At 39.3% G+C, this 22,569-nt stretch overlaps 1 protein-coding gene across 1 annotated transcript in view; it reads right to left on the reverse strand.

Moving 5' to 3' along the window:
- Positions 1-21,730, reverse strand: part of HECW2 (HECT, C2 and WW domain containing E3 ubiquitin protein ligase 2) — a 118,423-nt gene extending 96,693 nt beyond the window's left edge. The window contains exon 1 of the mRNA XM_026091489.1: positions 21,439-21,730. Coding sequence (XP_025947274.1) covers positions 21,439-21,730 — 292 coding nt within the window. The remainder of the gene's footprint in view (positions 1-21,438) is intronic.
- Positions 21,731-22,569: the final 839 nt, after the last annotated feature.

The following is a 22,569-nucleotide window of genomic DNA, read 5'->3' on the forward strand; positions in this document are numbered from 1 at the left end:
GTACCAGAGAARCTGGCTTCTGTTTGGGTTTGCTTTTTCTCAGTCATACACTTCTGAGGTGGAAACAGTGGAAACGCTTTTGGGAAAGGCCAGACAGCTGCAGCAGCCCTTTCAGGTCTTGCAACATGGGGGTCAGCAACCCCTCCTCCCTTTTTCCCCTCCTTCACAGCCCTCGGTGCCCTCAGCACAACTGCTGCTCTGCAGCGAGATAATTATCATAATGCAGTCTCCTGCTTCCACCCCTCAGGCAGTTACTGGTAGGGACCCCGAAAGAAATCCGCTCCTGTGCCCCCTCTCACCTCCCCCGTGTGCATGACGCGGTTTCCAGGGGTCTGAGCTGTCTTGTGTGAAGAATCAGACCTTAGCTACAGCTCATCACAGGGTCCTCAGTGGGGTGATCAGTGCTCTGAGTGGATGCACAAAACCTGTGACATTTCTCCATGGTCCGTCTTGCCATTATGCCCAGAATCAAGCTGGCCACCAGACCTTGCGCTAGGAAAGGATTTCTTTTTGGATCAGATTAGGAGCACCCTTGGGAGTCTTCTATCTTTCTCTACAAAACTGAGCAAGCAACATCTTTGGGTGTAATCCAGGCCATCTAAGCAAATCCCAGCCGTCAGACTAATCTCAAGTGTTAATACTACTACCCAGGTTGTTGTTCTTCTCTGACAGTGGTTTATACTTTAATTTTGTGAGGACTGGAATATTCAGGTTAGGTCAAATTTGAGCAGCACTGAATGGCCTGCGATACATATGAAATCAGACTGGTGAGGTAATGATCTGAGGGTTTAATTTCAGTAAAATCAGTACTCATTTGAGAGCCACTATTAGCTCATAAATTAACCTTAAGTACACTCTACTGCACATGCAACTCTCCTGTAACAAACTTTCCCTTCAGAGAGGTTTTTCTTGTGGAACAGTCAGCAAAGATGACAGCCATGACTGAGAGACCTTAAAATAAAGTCAAGATGACTGTGTGCTATTTTTATATATTTTTTGTTTGCAAACCCCTAAAAATAAAACATCATTTTGAATCATTGTGATACTTGCACCTGCCCTTTAAAAGCCATACACATTACTGAAACACACATGTGAAAAGCACAACAGGCTGGAAGAGATCTTTAACTACAGGGTGTTCTTTTGAATCTATATTTTGATAYTGTTGGAACTCCTTTTATTGTTATATTTATGACATTTTAAAATCAGATACCAGCAAACAGAATTATTTGGCAATTCTCCCTCAAAACTTACTAAAGTATTCGGTTTGAGCACTAAGGTTTCTTTGGGATTACCTTTTGCAGTATGCCTCTTGCTGCCTACCTGCAAGGTAGGATAAGGTATTACCAGCATATTTGCTATTATTGAGCCGTAGGTTTGCACAGAACATTTTCTAGTCTCCTCCTTTCCTTTTGATCCATCCGTCCACTTCCACCCCCTTTCTTCTCTAGCTGCTCATACCATAAAAGCAACCACCCCACTTTATATGGGGTTTACAAGAGTGCTGGTACATTATTACYGGAAACCCTGTCAGTAATAAGATGGGTGCCATAAGAAAGGCAAGCATGAAGTCTGTCACTACCTGTACAACAAGCTAACAAACTGCAAAATTGCCTGCCCTAATTAACAGGAGTCATCCCAGTTCCCATGYCCTACAACTTCATAATGACATGAGAACACTTCAAAAAACATCTGCAAAATTCAGGTGAATTTTTAAACAAGTACGGTGCTTATTGCCTTTTTTCATCCTCTGCTTCTAAAACTGAGATTATGATTTAATGTAAAAAACTATTTTATTAATAAAGTTTTTAGGTTAATAAATTTATCAAGTGAAAAAACACACTTGCCTGAAGACCCTCAAATTGCTAGAAAGCAAGAACTAGTTACTGACAACAATAACTGACAATAATTTGAAAAGTCCCATTCTAAGAGTTACAAGTTCCTCAAAAACTTCTGCAACTATCTTCTACAAAACCTGACCTGAATTCACTGCTGCATTAGCTACTGATGTGCTCGCTTTCCATAATTATTTTAATAGACCTATTGCCGGCAGAAACATTTACGTTTTCTGTTTTTTCAAGCAAGCGTTAGGGACTATTCATACAGAGCGAAGGATCAACTCGAACACTTCAGGTCAGGAAGTGTCACATACTGTGTGTGCAACAGGGCCTTCCAGGCGCTCCTGAGCTGCACACAAACACCAACCAGCAGCAGCAGCTACACCCGAAATGTAACTTCCRGATCCTCACTCACCAAAATAAAGGAACCCAACAGCACAAGAGCCATGTCCAAGGCAAGCCATTCRGCAAGAGTTTGCACTTCTAATCCTCAATTCATGTCACAACTTTCAATGAAAGAGCCGCAGGCCCAAATAGATTCAGTAAATTCATATAATAAATAATTATGAATAAATCCTGGAAAAATCTTTAACTGTATAAATACAAACTGCAAACAAACAAAAAGTCTATGTTCAATAAATATATTTCTTTGCTAGAACTGAGCAAATAACACGTAAGAAGAAAGTACAAGAGATAAGAGGTACATGTTTCTTTTTGCATCCCCACAAGGGCACAAAGTATCCTTACGAGGTGAAATCCGGCTTGCAGGAGCTCTCAGGTGTGTAATGGGAAAGAGACTGCTCCCTCGCCAGGTGGTGTGTTCTGCTGATGGCCAAAGAGGAGAACAAGCGTAACCATGAAGAAGATTCAGCTGCTTTCCACTGCCTACATGGGCATACCCTCCCCCAAGTTATGCCAAGTGGCTTTTCTGCAGGAGGAAGTTTCAACCAGAATCACTAAAATTCTCCAATGACTTTTTTTTTTTTTTTTTTTTAAGATGAGTTCTTCATTAGCAAGAGTGTAAAAAGGAGAGCACAAAACATTGAGCTACAGCACCAGCATCACCCAAAGAGCTGACCCAGGCTTTGCACTTGAGATCCATTAGCAGCTTTTATGGAGCAAGCTGGATTGGGAGGTTTTTATTTTGTTTTTGATAATAACTCCCACCTGGGTTTCCCAATACTCAATTTTCTTTTTTGCAGTGAACAGCAAGAAGGAAAGACAGTGCCAGATACGCTTCCCAAGGGCCCAGCTGCGGTTAATTTAACCTCCCAATCACTGCTGCATTTTCAGCCTTTGTTTTACGTGGTGTTTATTTAGCCTTGTTGTTACTCTTCTGTGAAATTTTTATTTATTGCTAGGAAAAAGGGCTAAAACAAAAAGCCCTAGACGAGGTGTGCCCACACAACAGATAAAATGCACAGAAAAAGAAAGGAGCTGTCCCACTTTCACCTACTGACACTTATGGATCCAAGACTCAGGTTGGTTTCTGCTCTTTCAAATGGCTGACAGTTGCAGAGACAAGTGGTTCATCGCTGAAAGCAAAGGAAGACCACCACCTCCTGCTTCCTCAGCTTTGCTTCTGATTGCACTCGATCAGTGCCTGCTGTTTCCTGTGTTCTCCTATCAATACACTTATTGATCTGCTTCAGCTTTCTGACAGTCACAGTATCAGCTGGCATTTCATTCATAGTGTTCGAGGCCATTCCCATGTCTAATAACCATTTCTTAAATTGGTTTTTCATTGCCAGTTCTCAGTAATTTGTCTTCTGAAAGTAACAGGTGTCTCAGGGAATTTACTAGAAAGCCAAAACAGCTTTTTGTTTGGAATACAGAAAAATATATTTAAATAATTTGCTTTTGTCATATTTCAACTTTTCAGTAATTTAAAAAAAAGTAAATGTAAAACCCACTAACAAAAGGAGGAAACAACCCCAGAACACATACGTTAGAAACAGGCACCACATGCTTCCCTCCATTGCCTTTATTAAAGCATGAACCCACTAAATATGCTATCATGGACACCTCAGCATAAGTAATTTCTCCTCACCTTTTTACAAAGCTAATAACCTCTACCTTAAGTAAACAGTAATGTCCTGCTATTTTTTAAATATATATATAGTTGCTGTTTAAATAAATACATACACATATATATATGCACACATATACATACATACTGTTATCCAAATGGCTGATAAGTCAGGATGCAGAAAACCTAGAGGCACGTAGCAGCAACAGGCAGCATGAACTCAGACTAGCCCATTTGATTCGCCCCGTTCTTGGTACTGGTGTTCACAAGCTGACATAGTAGAACTTACCAGCACAGTTGAGGAAACTACAAAATTAACTACAAAATAAAGTAGTCCTGTCTTACACCACAAAAGCATAGAGGGCTCCAAATCTTTAAAAGGACTTAGAGAGAAACTACATACATATATCACATGATACATTTTTCAAATCGTCCAAAAATGGAAGGTAAAAAGCTATCACTATCCTAATCCTTAATATTGAGACCTGGGACTGCTTTACAATGGTACATGACCTTGGCTTTTTTTTAATTTCACCTTCCTCAGAATAATTAATAAATACCTGAGCACCTCCATCAGAAATATCTGAACTGCCTTAAACACCAGGACAAAACTGCTATGGAATTTACAGCTGCAATTCCTAATACAGACTGCTATTTCACTCTTAAAGGTCATATTAAAAAGTTTATAGAGCAAAGTTTCAAACTACATTGGCTGACACTTTCACTACAGTCCTGTCATGGGATTGTATCTGTTGCTCACGACTACAAGTCACAGACAAACACTGATGACAACCAGAAAACCAAGGCAGCAGTGTGCATTATCTGCCAACTAATTCCCTTTCAAGGAAAATTCCCTTCCACTCTCTCACTGTACAGTGCCTGAAACATGCAAAACATGCCTATCATCACAGAAAATAACACATAAAAACAGTTTGATCTACTTTGTATGGTTAAGCAATGCATAAAAGCCCTTTCCTGTTCTCCTGTATGACCATGGTAGAAAAATCTAAACATGAACATACAGTTATTAACTTACTATCTCCTCCTTTTTGATTTGTTTGTAAAGAAATAAATCACATACTGCTAGGCATATGTGATTTACTGCTCATTTCACTCATGTAACACTGTTAGCCACCACATTATGCAAATATGTAGCTGCAGCAAAGGTTATGCGAATAACCTTTCCTCCTTCCCTTGTTCCAAATCCGCTGTCAAGAGAAACGGTGGCTGCCTGGCAATCCTCTCCTACTGCTCCACCACTCTGCAGCAAAAAAAGATAAAGCTTTCACTGCACTGAAAACAACATTTGAAACCAAATATGACCTCTGGGGAGGATCCCATGCAGTTACTCTGCACCTTCTTCTCTTTATTGTGCTCTGGATGAATTCAGGTTTTTCCAGAGCACCTACAAGCTGACAGTGTGCCGTCTGTTTGGAGATGTGCTATTCATCGCTTGCCTCAGAGGCTGTGCAATACGCTAAAGCAGAGCAAGCTGGCTAATTAGTGGTGGATCCAAGTTCAAAGTTCAGAGTCGGATCCAGATGTCAAACGTCTTAAAAGTTCAGATTCTTCTGGATTTAATTCTACCATTTGGGTCGTTAGAGAGATAATCCCAAATAAGATGCTAGCTTCCTCATTTCTGTTGCTAAATTGCTCAACAATTCTTGGGAAGCAAAGAAAAACTCCCACGGCCTCGTCTACCTGCTGTATAAGATACGCACATTACTAGAACGGTGTCTTCTTATTTATTTTTAAACTAACTATTTAGGATTCTAGTGAGTTGCCAGCACAGTGACTCAGCACAGCAACATGCAGAGAACTGAGAAATCCCCCGCTGGGACTGCGGCGCCGCAGCCGGGAGGCCGAGCAAGCTGGGGGCTGCCTCTCGCACAACGCGCCCAGCGGCCCCACGCCGCAGCAGGCACCAAGCTCGTCGTCAGCCAGGGCTCCCACGGGCCACAGCGTAAGCTGCTAACGAGCGGTGAAGCGGCTGTAGACACCCACTGCTTGTGCAGCATGCAGAATGCAGGGAACTATTTTAAGAAAGGTTGGTGTTACTCAACTCAGCATCTTTACATCACACCTCTGAAATCAGACTGAAGTTCAGTGATGCCCTTGATTCTGCATTAGAGATTGTTCCTGTCACTTCCCAACCTGCATCTTTCACGCACCCTTGTCTGGGAGTCTGAAAACATGCACGGCATTTCTAACAGGAGAGCTCAGGTGCTCTTCTAGGATATTTTTTTCCCAAATCCTTTTGGAACATGGAACATATAGAATGTATTTTCAGAGAATATCTACAAATTCATATCCACAGAACCTTCAAGGGCATATATGATTTTGAACACAGTATCCTCTACTGAGCAAGCAATTTATTTCAGGAGGTTGACTCATTTCCTTAAAGCTTTTTCAGCTATCTGTTATGACTGAAAAAAATTCAGAAAATTTAGAAGTACTCAAGGAAATGAGCCAACACATCCTGGAAGAAATTCATCCAATACACACACAATAAGATAAGTCAGTCTTAAACTTGTGAAGCAGTGAGCAGGAGGAAACTCCAAAAGGAACTGTAAACAATTTGTGCAAAACAGCACTGTTTACCTTCCTGAGTAGCCATAGCATATGGCTTTTAAAGTGGGCATAAAGAGAGTTGCTCTGATGGGAGATAAAGTGTTTGGGGGGAGAAAAATGTACAAGATGAAAAAAGCTGAAATAGTTCAGGCAACCCCCCTCAACATTTAAATGAAAACACTGCTATCCTGTCTCGTGAGAGCTTTTACATCCTTGATGCTTACCCTCTCTGCTATAGGGACCACGGCCAAACTACATTTCCCAAGGTGAAACCTCTTCAGTGGGATGCGCAATGCACCACAGAGCTGCCTYGTCACTGGGAGCACGGGGACGCTGGCTAGTCGGCGGTCAGTGCCCAGAGGCGCAAGGAAATGAACTGTCCCTACCTTGAAGGCTCTCCAGCAATGTAACTAAGYATATTGTCTTGGAAATGTCCAGTTCTTTGAAAACAAAGAACTAGAAATGTTTTTTACAGCCTTTCCAGGAACCAAAATTATCCCCAGGGTTTCGTGTATTTGAATATCTGATATCTTAACAGGAACAGATTTAAAATCTATTTCCCAAACAACAAACATTTCACGAAACAGTAGTCATTACAAATTGCCTTTGCCCTTTCCTGGATTCTCATATACTTGCGAAGTACGAAGAGTGTGACTCAAGTGTCACGTCAAAGCAGACTTCAGTCCCCCTGTACGCTATTAATAGCGTATGCAGACCAGGTTTAGAGACCCCATTTCCATGATGTCATACAAACARACGGGAGATGCTCAATCCAGTTTAATGCCGTCAACTCTTCTGTAAATTCTTTACGCTCATGGCAGCAGCAGAGACAGAAGTTTTCAAAAGAAGCAGGCAGAAGAAGAATTTTATTATGTTCATWTTACTATTTTACTATTTTATGAAAAAGACTTGAAATATTTCTAATGGTCTCTTTCGTTGATGTTGTGGCAGGGAACAGGGAAGGGGCAGGAGGGAAGGGGGAAGAGGGAGGATGTTTACATGATCAGTCTATGAAGTACTAGAATTTGTTGATACTGAATTTGAGCTCTCTAGTTCACCTGGAAGTGAGGTACAGGAATATTAGCTAAGGGTTCTGAGTATTCTCACTCACCACCTGAAAAAAACAATTTTTAATTACAATTTTTTGTGCCATTGTTTGCTAGATATGAATTTAGCAGCATGACAACCCTGAACAGATACATGCGGCTAGACGTTTATGACGTGACAAAGTGGACCCAGGTGCTTGACCAGGAAGGGGGCCAAGTACTTCCTTCACTGGGTGGGCTCACTCTGCATGCACGTACCGCCCTTGGAAACGCAGTGGGGCCCAGATGTGATCCCGAATCTCCCACAATACACTAGCCACCCAGTGCAATGGCCACAAAGCCGCAGGACAGCAGCCAAGTCCAAGAGGCAATCTCAGTGCCACAGCCCCACTTTGGGGCAAATGATTAATTGGGGCTATCATGATGGAGGCAAACGGCACTTTGGAGAACATAAAAGTTACTCTTCCGACAGATTCAAGACAATAAAATATCTGTCTCTCCGTCTCATTTTCGCCATTACTTTTGACTTTCTTTACACCTTGGATCAGTGTCTGTTCAGTCCTTCCAAGATTGTCTTGAACTTCATTTTTCTCTCTAATGATTTCTCTGTATCTAAATCTCCCTTGATCCCCCCTAAGCAGTTTTGCTCTGTTTTGTCTGGTCTGGCAAACAAAAAGGTCTCCAAACCTTCGCATGCCCCTTTGTAATCCACCAACTCCTTCACCATATAAGCTCTTAAAACACCAGTCCCAACATCTGGAAATCTTCCACCACTTCAAACTTTTTATCTCACACTGGCAAACTGATATAAAACCATTTGCGTAATGACATAGTTTCACCTTACAGCTAATAATTGCAGCTAACGTATCTGCAGGCTGCCTCTATATGAGCAGTCTTACTAGGCCTCCTGCCATCCTCTGTTAGACAAAGCAGTCACTTAGCTGCACAGTAAGTCAGAGCAGCAAGTGTCCAAAGGAAAACTGTAACTAAATTAGATGCAACATAAAACTACACTATGAAACAATGTTTTTTTTGAAGGGAGGAGATGGTAGTTTTCTCTAGAGCAAGGCCAACGCAAGCTGTTGAGAGCCTTCATGATTTTCCCTATTCAAATGGCATTTAACATCACTCCCCCCTCACCTTAACACACGAAATATGATATAAAAATACAAGAAGGAGAAATACAAAGGCAGAAATAAAGATGGGATGAGAGGGTGTATATATGGACTCCCCAAAAGAATCAAAGCAGAAAAAAAAAGTGTAGAACTGCAATAAACAAAATCATTTCCGACTTCAATTTATTATTTTTTTTAAGTACTCGTGATGTCATAAATCTAAAATTTGCCAGAAGTCCGCGGAACTTTCCAGGAAAAGAAACTGTGTGGAAGCAGCGGGAGTGGGATTTGGAGAAGCAAATCAAACTTAATGCAAGCCAATGTATCCTTTAAATAAATAAATAAATAGGATTCTTCTTCACTCACCTCCCCCAAAATCTCTGCGTTTGGATAGGGGAGATTCCAGACCTCTTTCAAGCACCAGCAACGCTCAAAAATCCAGTGTTTTTTTTCTCCCCATGGAAAGTTCATTTTCAGAATGAAATTTCTCAGCCTTTGTCTTTTGAGCAAAAAGTGAACTGGAGTAATTCTAAGTGGTAACTCAGAACTTTGAACAGTGAGGGAGTGGAACCTCCATGCAGTGAATTTGCACTCCACTATTTTGAAAGCAAACAAAGAAGATCTGCCACTTTAACAGGCTCTTGGATTTTTGAAGAATCACACCACACTCTATTTTTAGCCAAATATACTTTTTAGATTCATACATTTCATATCCTCTTACCCAAATATATCTTTAACTTGTTCGCAGTATCTGGAGTTTTCTTGTGAGTACATATCTACGAGATTACCATGACATTAGTAACTTGCCTTGCGTAACAAAAAACCCTACAGCAATGCACTTGTTAGTTCATTCCCTGGCTAAACAGCAGATTGTTTTCTACTGGAAATTAAAATGGTGTTTTATGATGGGGTCTGGATTAACTACGTCTAACTGCACAGCAGTCCTAAGTAAAAGACATGACCAAAGCAACAGCATTTTAATAATCTATCCTTCGTTGTCTCTTGTGCAGCAGATGCAGAAGATTGAAAAAGCGGCTTGGAAGATTGCCCAGGATCTTTTCAATCTGCTTTAGCTCAAGAGAATTTAGAATTTCCAGGGTAAATTACGTCTACAGTAATAAACTGACAATACACTGTATACAGTCTTCCAACAATAACAATCAGAAAAATTCCTACCATGTCTTCAGCACCATCACGCCATTTTCAGAGTAACAGGAATGAYATCTGTTTTCTTACATGCCCAAGATCTTTTTCTTCAAACCTATCATGTTTAGTAGATTTGTAACAGGATGGACTACTTCTCTAGGGTTAAGATTTACCTCTTGAGCAAAAAGGAGGCCAATATAGCTCTTACTAGTCTCAAATCTGTAAGCTCATATCATGAAGACGAGAGCAGCTGGAGCGAAACTCTACTTACGATGAGCACTAAATGGATGTACATATTAATCTGGATGAGACCAAAGCTAAAGAAAAGAGCGAGGTCACGTTGCAATTCTTTAGAAGCTGCATTATTGCACGTCAAAAATCAAAGCCCATTATATTAAAATCATCACTAGCAGAGAGAAAAAAAAGTCTTTTTTTATTTAAGTTGCTAGTATGAAATCACAGAAGTAAAAAGCTTCCTCCCTCACAATGTTAATATGTAATAGCAAAAAATGACCCCAGAACTGTGTAAGCTAATGACAGCAAAGAGGCTTTATTAATTTGTGTAAATAGCTTGAAAGCACCTAGAGATAACAACATTTCTGTGATTTTTTTTAAATTCCTAACTGATTATTTTTAAAAAATAGTAATTTCCCATGGGACTCTGCAAGCAAACAACAGAACCAGAATAAAACATGCAACTAGAAACAAAGGCCTGCTAATTCAGCTACTCCCACAAATACAGGCTAACCAAGGGCATAAATAAGTAACTACAAAAAGCACAATCAGATTTGCATTCCTATTATAACGGCCTCCAAAGCACACCCCATCCCACCCTCTCTGCTGCAGTCACTGTTTTACATTGCAGTCAAGCAGCTCTAACGGCAAATTACTGTCCAAAGAGACAGCGCTGTTCCCCTAGCGGCACGGTCCGGCAGGTTCCCTGGGCCGCCTTGGGTGCTCTGCCGGCCCTTCCGTGTCCCATCTGAGAGGCTGGACCAGCGCAGAGCTGGTGCCCTCCCTGGAGGGTGGATCCTCTGCCAGTCCAGCTTCCAGCACCACCGAGGGTTAGCTCAGCACCTGCCCAAGGAAGGCAGCAGAAGGACGAGGCTTCAAGAGAAGGGAAAAGCAGAGCGCAAGACCGCCACGTGGTGAAACCACATTCCCAGTCATCTTTGCTGATGATGCGTATACTCCYCTATTGCTTCATGAACAGTAAAATGGGTTCCTGTAAACCATTTATGCTACTTTTATGTAAATCTGTATGTTTTTCTTTTTTCCCCCCTATAGCCTCTACTTTGTATTGCAATGCACACTCTTACCTCCCCTCAGACAACGGGCAGTAAATAGCACAGAAGGCAATAATTTACACTAACCTGAAAAGTGGTAATTTTATTTAACTACTTGAGCAGGAGTGTACTCAATTAAGTGTGCTGTAATTAAGATTGCTTTTTAAAATGTGAACTCTTATGCACTAATGATTCGGAACATCTAGGAGATGAGATAACAAGAGTCGTAAGCCATTTGCATAACTTGGTGAAACACCACTGATGTCAGGAGGGTCGCGTGCATTTTACTTGCAGAAAACATGGAACACTAAGGAAACTGGAAAACGTACTTGTAGCCTTACTGCTCAAATAATTTACATGTTAAAGAGTACGTCAGTGAAACACTGCTGTTGGCTTTACGTTAAATACCAACCCATCAATAATTAATAGCTCATAAAGTCTTATCCATTACTGAATTTGAGAGATGCTTGCATCTCTATTCAGTAGCTTGAAAAAGAACTGACTGTCTGTAAGTCTACTAAAATTCAGACAGACACACCTATGTTGAAAAATTTGTCAACTGAATTTTCCCTCTCCCTGCAGGCTACCATCTGCCAAACTATGTCATGCATGAAACTCTATGTACAAATTAAACCACAATAAACACAGAAAAATGTCCCTTCTTTTTTTTTGATGGGGTCGTTATTGCATATTTATCTCACTGACAACAGTATGTGCCTGCTACTGTGCTAGATCATGCTATCATGATTATTTCATCTTGTAAAGCCAAATCCACTTGGTCCTACTGGCTTCGTATGCAAGAAAACATTTCCACATTTGAAGACAAAGATAAAACACTCATTAAGGTCCTGGTCTTGCAAGGCGCTGAATGCCTGCAGTTCTCAGTCCTTTTGATAGGTGACACCTGGTAGGTCCAAGCATTCAGTTCAAGTTATCTAAGACTATCCTGATGTGTGACTTCACTCATACGAGCTGTCTATATGACCATCATATAAAGTTTAAGTTCTCAAAGAAGGAAGGACATGTAGAATCCTAACAGTTCATATCATATCTCATAATGAAAACTTCTAACAGCAACTGAACAGCAATCATCACAGAACTACRGTCAGGAAAAATATAAATTAAATTTCAAATCACACTTTCTGTGAGAAGGTTTAAACTGGTGTATGGTTAAAGAGGACTTGATGCTAACAGTGACATGCAGCATCAGATCAGGCTCATATTCCCATCTGGCCATATAAGAGAAAGTCCTAAATTTCTAAATATGTCCTTTAAGAATAAATAACCTTCTCCCTTTAAATCTAACTACATATGCCCAATACTACTTATGTACCTCTGTCAACACTTTATATAGTTATTCTGAATACACTCTACTTTCAAAATAAGCTCTTTTACATTCACTTTACCATTTATAATACTGATCTCGCTTCTTCCAGGCAAAATAGTGAATTTCTGCTATATTGTTTCCTCTAGCCCTTGGACTGTATCAAAATGACTAAACGACTGGGGGGGTTTTGTTTTTTTGTTTTGTTTTGTTGTTGTTGTTTGGTATTTTTGCACACTGGGATTAATTTCCTTCCAAGAACAGGGCAGGAATTATAAAAGCAGTGAACCTACTAGTTTTTATAAACTATGAAGGACTGCTGACACATTACTGGTGTCATCTTCAAAACACCACAGAAGACTAAACAAYTGGACATTAACTTTGAACGACTGCTAGACAAAGGAGGCAGATCTTGCAAAGAGAGTTTGAGCAGACCCTGAAACAAAGCTCTGAAGCATGGGATTTGCTAGTCTGAGAAMTGGCTGCCCACCGGAGTGAGAGTGATGGAGTCCTGGACACCGCTGGGCAAAGAGACAAGAAATGCTGCCAATGAAGACATTTGCAAGCTTTGTTCCCCCAAAAGATTAAATGCCAGCTAAGCACAGTCACAGTTAACTGCATTCTCACAGCATCTTTGCGCCACACCTATACTTCTCTTATGTCAAGCTGGCAAATGGTACAGGGGTTGGGTACAGCTCTCGCCCAGCTGAGAACTTCTCCCTACCAGAAAAATTCTCAGACAGTCAGGTCTGGCCATTTTGGGATCTTCTGTGTTCCACAGGAAAAAGAAAAAAACCTAAGCAAGACAGTCTTGATGAGTTTTGCTAGCAAAAGAGGCCTATCAAGATCAACACTGGCACCTTCAGGAACTGCCTTCATCTATAATTTAAGATCTTCCATATCGATACCAACATACATCAAGAGGTTATATTGACCATATGCAGCACTAAATGTGTTAGTTTCAGTGTCCTAGTAGGCATGTTTCTCATGTTTAAATGACACTGTTTTAATTACACCATTCATGTCCTTAATGAACTATGTTCAATACTCAGCTGATAACACTTTCCCGTTRATTCAGACTCTTAGTCACTGATAGACTGATGTGCAGATGAAGGAGCCAAGAACTTCATAAAAAATTTACAGGAGGAATTCTAACACTGTGCATAATGCAAAAGCAATCCATAATCTATTACTTACATGAAACAAATCAATAGATGAATTAATGCAACTACTTTTTCAAACCAATTGTCGGTGGTTTTGAATAAATTATTTTTTCCAAATTATTTTAAAAATACTGCATGGCATGTTGATTTGGTGATAGAAAGCAGAAGAAAACAGCACAGCAAATGTCTATTTAAAAGTTAAAATGAAAGCCAATCTCCTCAAAAAAAAAAAAAAAAAGCCGACTTAAGGGAATGCTATGTTAAAAGGGACTCTTATAAATTCAGAAGTGTACATTGCTTTGTTTTATATTATCAAATGTTTATTTTTGCCACCTCCCCATCTGCTGGAACAGCCACTTGCATCACAAAAGCAGGGTGGGAAGAACACTGCTTTCTATCCAAAGGATTATAAATGTTGTCATGCCAAAACCTTTTGCAGTGGAAAGCTACTGACAACACAGCTGAAAGTGTCCCCCTGAAGCTACATTCGTCTAGTTTTGAGGTCAGGGATATCTCAAAAACTTAAAAACACAATTAATTGAAAAGTTTGGATGTTCTGGCAACACTTTCTGTGTCACAGCTTGCACTTCTTCCAGGCATAAATATCATCCTACAAGATTCTATGTTCTTTATTAATCAGGGAATTCTTTTTTTTTTTTTTTTTAATATAAATATATTGTGTATCTTACTAAGATATCTGCTGCATGCAATAAAAATACATAGGAAAAAGCACCTTCTATTCACTTTTTTCTACCTTTTCCACTGTCCCTAAATTGTTCTTTGAAGAAGATTTACTAGCTCACAACTGAGGAAAAGAAAGCCCTAAATTCTGTGTTGAAGAAAAAGAAGCTTTACATGTTGGTCAGGCTCCATGAGAAAATAAAAGAGTAAGATTAAAATCCAGTAACTGGAGAGAAAGTGAACTTGTGAAGATTTGTCCTAGGTTTGTTACAGATTTTTATTTTCACCGTAGGTCTCACTGCATATGATTTTAGGAACCAATTCCTGTGTTGGGCTGCCTTCACTTTTTGCAGGGCACCATACTCTGCCGGAAATACTGCTAAGTCCCCAGCAAATGATGCACTTCACGGCAGCTATTTTCATGCACTTTTGCTCATCACAAATATCAACATCAAGCAGACAAAAACCATTTACTGCAAGTTCTCTCCTGTATTCCTACTTAGTGTTGACTACATAATTCTGCTTTGTTATATGTAGCATTTAAGCATACATCTCCACTGGAATTTTTTTCTGCTTTTTGTTTCTAAGAGAACAAAAGCAGCACAGTGCTTAGATGTTCAAATGATACAACACAAAAACCCAGAAATACCCGCTGGTTTAGTGACCAAAGGCCCAACGCCCGTCTCCTCTCAAGCCTAAATCAAAGGCTCTACTGACTTCCAAGGAGCAAGCTGGGGAAGGACTGATTCTTTTATACAGAAAGTCAAGGCCACATTTCAGAGAATTTAGCAGCAGCCAGAACAGGGAGTAATCACAAAGTAATACTGCTATTCCTAATAACAAGCCAACAGAAATTAATAGTACTGCTCAGATTTTAAAGTATAGAGAAGCATCATACTATTAAAAACAGGAAGGAAAATTTAAGCGAATAATCCGGCTTTTCTCAAAGATAATAAAGTTATTACTTTATATGGCTTTGATAATCAAAACCAGAGAAATCTTTTGAGGATAGGATACGGTATCATAAAATTTTATAATCTCTCAGTCCAATCTAAGCCACTAATTTTAAGTGTATTAAAGGCAGTTCACATGAAAGCTTTTTTCTTTTTAATCTTGTCTGACCTGAAACAGAAGAGCTCCAAACTCCACTACCGTGGGAGGCTTTGTACAAACCTAGATGCTATCTAAATTGCCCTACATAGTGCTGCATCAGTTTGKTTTTTTGTTTTTGTTTTAACAACACTATTGTGGATTCATGCTGTATTTATTTAGAGGGGGGAAAAAAAGCAGCTGATGAAAATAAATTTAATGACCCTTGACAGTCAGCATTTTAAATGTGCTAAAGACCTCTAGAATAAGGTCATGCATCTCATAACTGGGACTTCATAAATTAGGACAAAAATAGGCCAACCTGGGCAATTTGGCCACGGGAGTTAATCTATTTAAACCACAAGCARGGTTTGTTTCTATCTCTTGACTTTTCCTTCCTTATTCAGTACTTTCTATTTTCTTTAAGCACCAGACTTCACGGCAACCCACAAAACTCAAGATCCTGGACTGGCCTCACTCAGCGTGCTGCGAGCAGTGGACAGTCTGCCACGACCTGTCTGGGATGCAGATCCAGGCAACTTCCACTGCAGCTGCCCTTCGTTACCAGTTCTTGCCTCCCAAGCGAGTTCTGCTGCAGGAGCATACAACAGCAGAAAACTGCCATGGCTCATAATCCATTTGAACTGAATAACACTCTGCTTTTTTTGCTTCCATCTGAGACCAGTACTTTGCACAACCTTCCTCACTAGAAGGCTGATATTTCACAAGAGAACGGCACAGTGTCTTACTCTGGATCATAATCCACTCCAGTATCTTTTTTCATATTCTAGTGTCTCTCTCTTCCTCAGAAAACTTGTAAACCCACATATCAGCAGAGCAAGCAAAAGAGAGGGTTAGCGTAATCTCTTGCTAGATCCCAACCATGTGAGTAGGAATGCCAGATACAGCAAAACATTGCCCAACACATCCAACTTCACGCCTCAGATGGCAGAAATGAAAGCAGCCCAGGAGCTGCACTGGAGCTGCTTATGGCTCCAGAGCCACAGGTTGACCACTCTTGCCATAGAAGGATTCAGAGTCCCCTTAATTAGTGAAAAAATGTCTGCATACCTTCAGGTTAAATATGTTTTTGAACAAAGGTTGATTTTCAACAAACACACGTACCAAGTAAAAGCTGGGTCAGTGCTGGCTAAGGGAAACGTGCCACAGGTCTAAGAAGATCTTTGCAAAATGTGACTGTTATATAGTACAGTCTTCTACTAGTTCAGGAGATGAAAAGCATATTCATTCTAAAGCCAGCTGGTTCCTTAAAAACAGAATCGACTTCATCCATCCTTCTCCCTAGAACAGAAAAACTGGAAATTCACCTTTACTCTTCAGATGAAGCACAGGAGTAGGACCGCTACTAAAAAGCTCCCTTCTCTGAATTTCATCAAGCCTTCTCACTTTGAGGTGACAATCCTTAAATTCAGCCCTGAAGAAGGAATAAGAAGCCCATTCTAGGCAAAACTTAAAGCTGAATTCAAAAGTGACACAACCTGCATTTCAGATTCAAAAATTATTTCAAGCTTTCATGCAACATCACTTGGTTTGCCTAAAAAGCACCTGAAATTACATTTCTCCATTTCACATCATTTCACTGGGAAATCTTTTTGTTCTTTTACAGATGTATCATTATCTATATTCCCCACAGATCTTGCCTGTGAAGCTAGAAAGCTGCTGTAACAAAACTTCAGGGACAAGACTGTTCATAGATAAGAAGTGCTACTGACACTGTATGACTTCTTTTAAAGAATTCAGACAGTACAAAACAGAAATACTCAGGGAAAAAAAGAATGCTTTCCCTCACAGAATACACAGTGTCCCTTACATACACTTTTCTTCTAGTGATCCTTAGGAATACACTGTGAAAGAAAAATATTCTCAGTACAAAACAGTCTCTCAGCAAGGAAACAGGTCACATCTAAGCTGTCCAAGATGAAGATGAAATAAAGGAGGATATGCATATGGCACTAAACAGAAACCAGCCAACTGGCATATGTATCCAAAAACATTCCTTAAAACACAAGATTTAAGAAAAACTGAACATGTGCATTTAGCTATGTAACATTCAGCTATGCAACATTTTTCATAGTTAAGTTCAACTTCTTGCATTTAAAACCTGAGGATCAAAAGTTATAGCAGAGGAGTATCCTGAGGACATTATACTGAATTAAAGCCTAATAAAATACACAATCTTTTTTGTAAAAATATTTGATCCATCTATGAGCTCTTAATAGAAATATGAAAAAAATCTACATGCACCGAAAAAAATCAGTCCTTTGGAATAATATTATTCTGTCTTTTTTCCCCATAGGCTTTTCTCTTTTTAAACAGAAACACTTACTCTCAAACAATTAACAGGAAAAAATATTTCGCTGAAGTTGTACCGTACTTTGAAAAAGCTCCATCTACTATTCCCTTAAGTCAATTATCCATACACCTCTACATGCCCTGTAGTAGTAGAGTCAGATGATCAATTGTACTGACTGATGCATCTGAAAGGGTGAATTTGTATGGTGATTTAAAGTCAGTCTTTTAAAAATAAAGGGATATAATAAGTTTGGTGGGATTCCTAGTGAGCCATTGCAATTTTAATCATGCTGTAAAACCACACCTACAAGCACAGAAATAACTGCTTTCTTGTGACAGAAAGCTAATACGAGAGTTAATTGAATAAACTGAGTAACTGAATAAATTCATGATGAAGAGAGAAGACCGTTTCTCTGTATGCCATTTTAAAGTCCTGTTACAACGGATGCATTCTGTGAAGCTAATATGAAGTGAAAATTCACCTGGATTGTTACAGCTCTTTGACAGATCTCGCTGTACTAAAGCCTGTGCCCAGAGCGATGTTCATTTCTTCTTCTGTTCATTTACAGAATTAACAACCACTTTTTTTCCTCCAAAGCACTGATCCAGCTTTGATTATGACAGTTAACTGTACAACCAATGTAAAAGGAAAGAAAAAAAACAAAACTGTGCTTTTGGGTTATACAATGTGTTTTTTTAAATAAGAGCAAAATATTTGCACCTTTGTCTATTCCTAGCTCCTTGAAAAATAGCTCTTTCCTAGAAGATGTGGAGCGACATCAGAGGTACTGCATTATGCTGGCACRGACTGAAAGATGTCTCGTGTTAGTGACAACACATCATCTATATCACCTGCAGAAGGCAGTGCCAGAGGAGAATGACTTTGTAAATCAAATGGTTTACATTTAAGGAGAACAGGATGGATAACCCCAATTAAGTATTTTAAATCTTAACAATGTGTTTGAGAATAGAGCTTTAATTTTTCAAAACATTCACCCACAAACATGCTGCTTCTGGAAAGATAAGCAGCAAGTGTCCTTAACTTCCAAAGTAGTAAATGGGAACTGCAGCTAACATTACGAATGTGACAGTACTATGAAGGTCTGAAGATTCTGGGATTATGCCAATATCCCATCTCTTTGTCTTGCCCTGATCCAACTCAGACAGTACAGCCCACRGTGAGGAGTGATGAAAGGTCATTCTTACAGCTGTCTTTGAAGGCCCGGTTAATAAATTTTCAAATAACCCATTATAGCTTTGATTTAGAATTACCAGCTTTCATTGTTACAAAACTCTACATGCTATTTTAAGGTGGTTAATAGATGTGCTACTTTCATTGACTCTTGGTGGCTCAGCTTCTTAGGTCCCTTCTACCAAAGGTTTTTAAAAGAACAATTCTGTATTAACAAATATGACAACAAAGTGACATAACATCTACAACAAAATGTCCTCAAAGTGATTTTGACCCAATTCAGTTCTCACTGAAATCAATGCAAAAGCACTGCAAATCCTGTGGCTCTCAGAGCCAAAGTCTTAGCAATTCCTAAGATATGCACACTGACTTATGAAAAATAGTCCCTTGCACTGTATCTTACTTAAGCCTACAAAAATTATGCAGATTAAAGCTTTTTAGATCATAATCTAATGAAAACTTTTTTTAAAATATGTAATGATGCTATAATGTTGAAAGGGTTTATCAAAAACCCAAATCACACAGACACCCCTGTCAGGCTAAATATACCCTTTCCCCTCTGTTGTGCAACAGCTGAGAGTCCGTCATTCAAAATGACAAAACCACAAGTCTTGAAGATTCTGCTCAGCTCTTGCTTTCATTTTAAATCAGTGACAAAACTCTCACCGGTGCTCAAGAATTGCAAGTGTTATAGGAAAAGAAAACTAGATGTAAATGAGTGACTGGACCTTATATCACTGGACCTTATATCACTTAACAAGAAAACAGGAAAACTAATATGAATCTTGTATGCTCTGGTATTACACAGTAGCATGGTGGGCATTTTAGGCCCAAGGAGGCCTAAATTTGGTTATTTCTTATGGGATCCTTATCCTGTAGTAATTCAATAACACTGTTTTGCACTTCAAGGGATTCGAGGGATTGAAAGTAGAAATGTTTTTCATCATGGAAGTAGGATAAAAAAAAAAAAACACATAATCTACAACAAGAGCCAACAGGAGATTTTATAGAAATATGCTGTACTTTAGAGTCTTGAATATTAATCCTGAATGCTATGAAACATATTAACGAGGAAAAAAAAAAGGAAAGGTCAAGCCTTTATTCAGATGAACCTCTCATTGTATTTAAAACAGAATATTTAAGCTTCATTTAGGAGTCTGTGCATTTTACAGCACAGAACATACTGAGTTGCTTATGCTGTTGGAAAGATTTAGCTCTGTTTATTAGGGAGGACCTTCATTTAAGTCTCTTAGGTGTTTGCACCTATCTGCAGTTTGTTCCAGGAGAGACTCTGCAGTTCAGGCAGCTCCAGATGAGCTTTTATAACCAAGTAAACACTGAAACAGCACAGGTCAATATTTTTCAGCTTGTGGAGCTGCAGTAATGTTGGAAGAAGGTGGCAGAGGGAAAGGAATGAGATCTGGAAACAGCATCTTCACAGCATGCAACATTAAGTGATGAAGGACAAAATGCCTTGGGAAATGCTGGCACAGCAAATCTCGCCCCCAAATTCTATTGAGACTGATTTTATTGCATTAAGCTTAGTCCTAGCATGGACAAAGTTCTAGTGGTCAAACTTATTTCCACCAGTTTCTATTATATGTGCTTTTGGCAGGTTAAATAGACTGCTTTTTTCCAAATTAGCAATTCAATGCAGAGAAGCAGTGCAATTTTGAAACAACCCCCTTGATCAGCCCTGCTTACCAATCACTGGTTCAATTCAGAGAGCAGTTTTAGTGCATGCGAAYTGGATTCCTTTAGAAGGAAACGAAACCCCACATGCCACCACAGCTACCCACCAAATATGCTCCAATTCCTAATAGGGACATAAATTTTATAAATTCATCTTTGGACARATTCCAACCACATACAGGGAAGAGATGTTTGGACCCAGGAATGCGATTAAATCTAATACAAATGTAAAATCCCAAATCACATATAGTGTTATGTCAGGGTCTCAGCACCACTGCTTTGATTTATTCATCTACTCCTTTTATGCCACATTACTTGCTAATGCGCACACAGCCCACAGAACCCTGCAAGCCACAATCTAGAATTCTTTCCAGCTCCCTCCAATGAAATAACTGTAAAAGCACAGAGAAGGAGGAAAAAAAAGAATCTTTTTGAGGATTTCCTTCTGCAAGAATACTTCATAAATAGCAATTCTTATTCATTTGGAACTGATACAATTTCAGCTCTATAAAAAAAATCAAAGAATTATACAAAATACCTTTTAATTAATGTTAAAAGTTTTCTTGTCCAAAAAATGTTATAAACATTAGACAGTAAGCATGTCAAGTTACATGATGAATACAGTACTCTGAATTTTCCAGTCTGCAAGCCAGTCACCAGTAAAGATGGAAACAGGAAACCATGTGCACATTTGCAACCTAGGTTCTTTAAGAATGCATTTCAGTCTCTAGCAGGTCACAATGGAACCAGATCTATATTAATTAGAATCATGTTTTCATCACATAGTTCACTGCACTAAGAAAAGCAAAGAGAAATCCAGGGTAATTCTCTACAGAATCTCAATATTATCTTTAGATTAGTGATGTGGTGTGTCAAAATGCATATAAGAAAAGGAAAGATGAAATGGCAAAAGAGCAACAAACACCCTGAAAAATTACCACACGGTTCTGACTTACCTATATGATAAAGTCCTATCCAGTCAGTTGGGTCCACTTCCTCTTTAATATCCCAGAAGATGATGAGGTTCTGAGATTGCCCCAAGGTGTACTCATACATACTTGCTGTCAGACTAGACCTGCTATCTGAGGTCACTAAATCAGTATCACTGTTGGCACGCTGCAAGTTCATGTTCTCAGCCATGGTGCCCTGAGATGCCAAACTCTGCAGATTCTCTGGGCTCAGAGTATACCGTAATTGTGGATTGCGACGTCGCACAAAAAGCAGATGCTCTCGAGCTGAACTGGCCATCTCTTCTTCGCTTTTGTCAATTTACGTGAAAAAGTTGTTGTTTAATGATCTGTCGTGAAGAAGAAAAGAAAGGAAGTGGTAAAGTGAAACAGCAGGTTACTCCATCAAACATTAAATGGAAAGACCTTGGTCCAAAAATGTTTTAATTTAGGATTGTCCCTATAATAGCCTAAAACAGACTGAGTAAATTTTCTAATTCCTTAATATACCACTGCAGCCACCTTAATATTCCAAATAGCAGAACAAAATGCATGAATCACTTGCAACAAAATTCAGAGTTAACTATGAAATGATGTTTATAAAGCTAGAAAGCAACAAAAAGCAAAATATTTGAGACCTACCAAGCATTAGTAGCTACAGTAACTAAGTGAATTAAGTCTGGCAGTGGCCTAAAGAGCAAAGATATAGTGAAGTCCACTTCCACCTAAGAAATCACAACAGTATATCATATACCTTCACTTTGATATATTAGTTTCAAATAATGTTCTTTACGTGTTATATATTCAGAATCAGAGACATGTTAAGGATGTTAATAACGCTGGGCATACCATTTCAGTAGAAATAAGGTATCACAAAACTGCACCACTATAAAATAATTTTTTAAGAATTTTACTTTTTACAATACAAAATATAGGATCTGTGATTCTCTGAATCATACAAAAACAAGTCAGATCAATGAATGAAGTACTTTAGAATATGGACGTAGGTTCAACTGGCCCACATCAGGTTAAGTTTGGTTTTGTTCTTTTCCATACATCACAGAACACAGGCCTTAAACTCAACAGCTTTCCTCTAACCCTGAGGGGATACTAGAAGGTCTTCACTGGTCTGCTCACATC

The sequence above is a fragment of the Apteryx rowi genome, unplaced genomic scaffold (assembly GCF_003343035.1).
Source record: "Apteryx rowi isolate R43461 unplaced genomic scaffold, aptRow1 scaffold_907, whole genome shotgun sequence".
NCBI classification, from domain to species: Eukaryota; Metazoa; Chordata; class Aves; order Apterygiformes; family Apterygidae; genus Apteryx; species Apteryx rowi.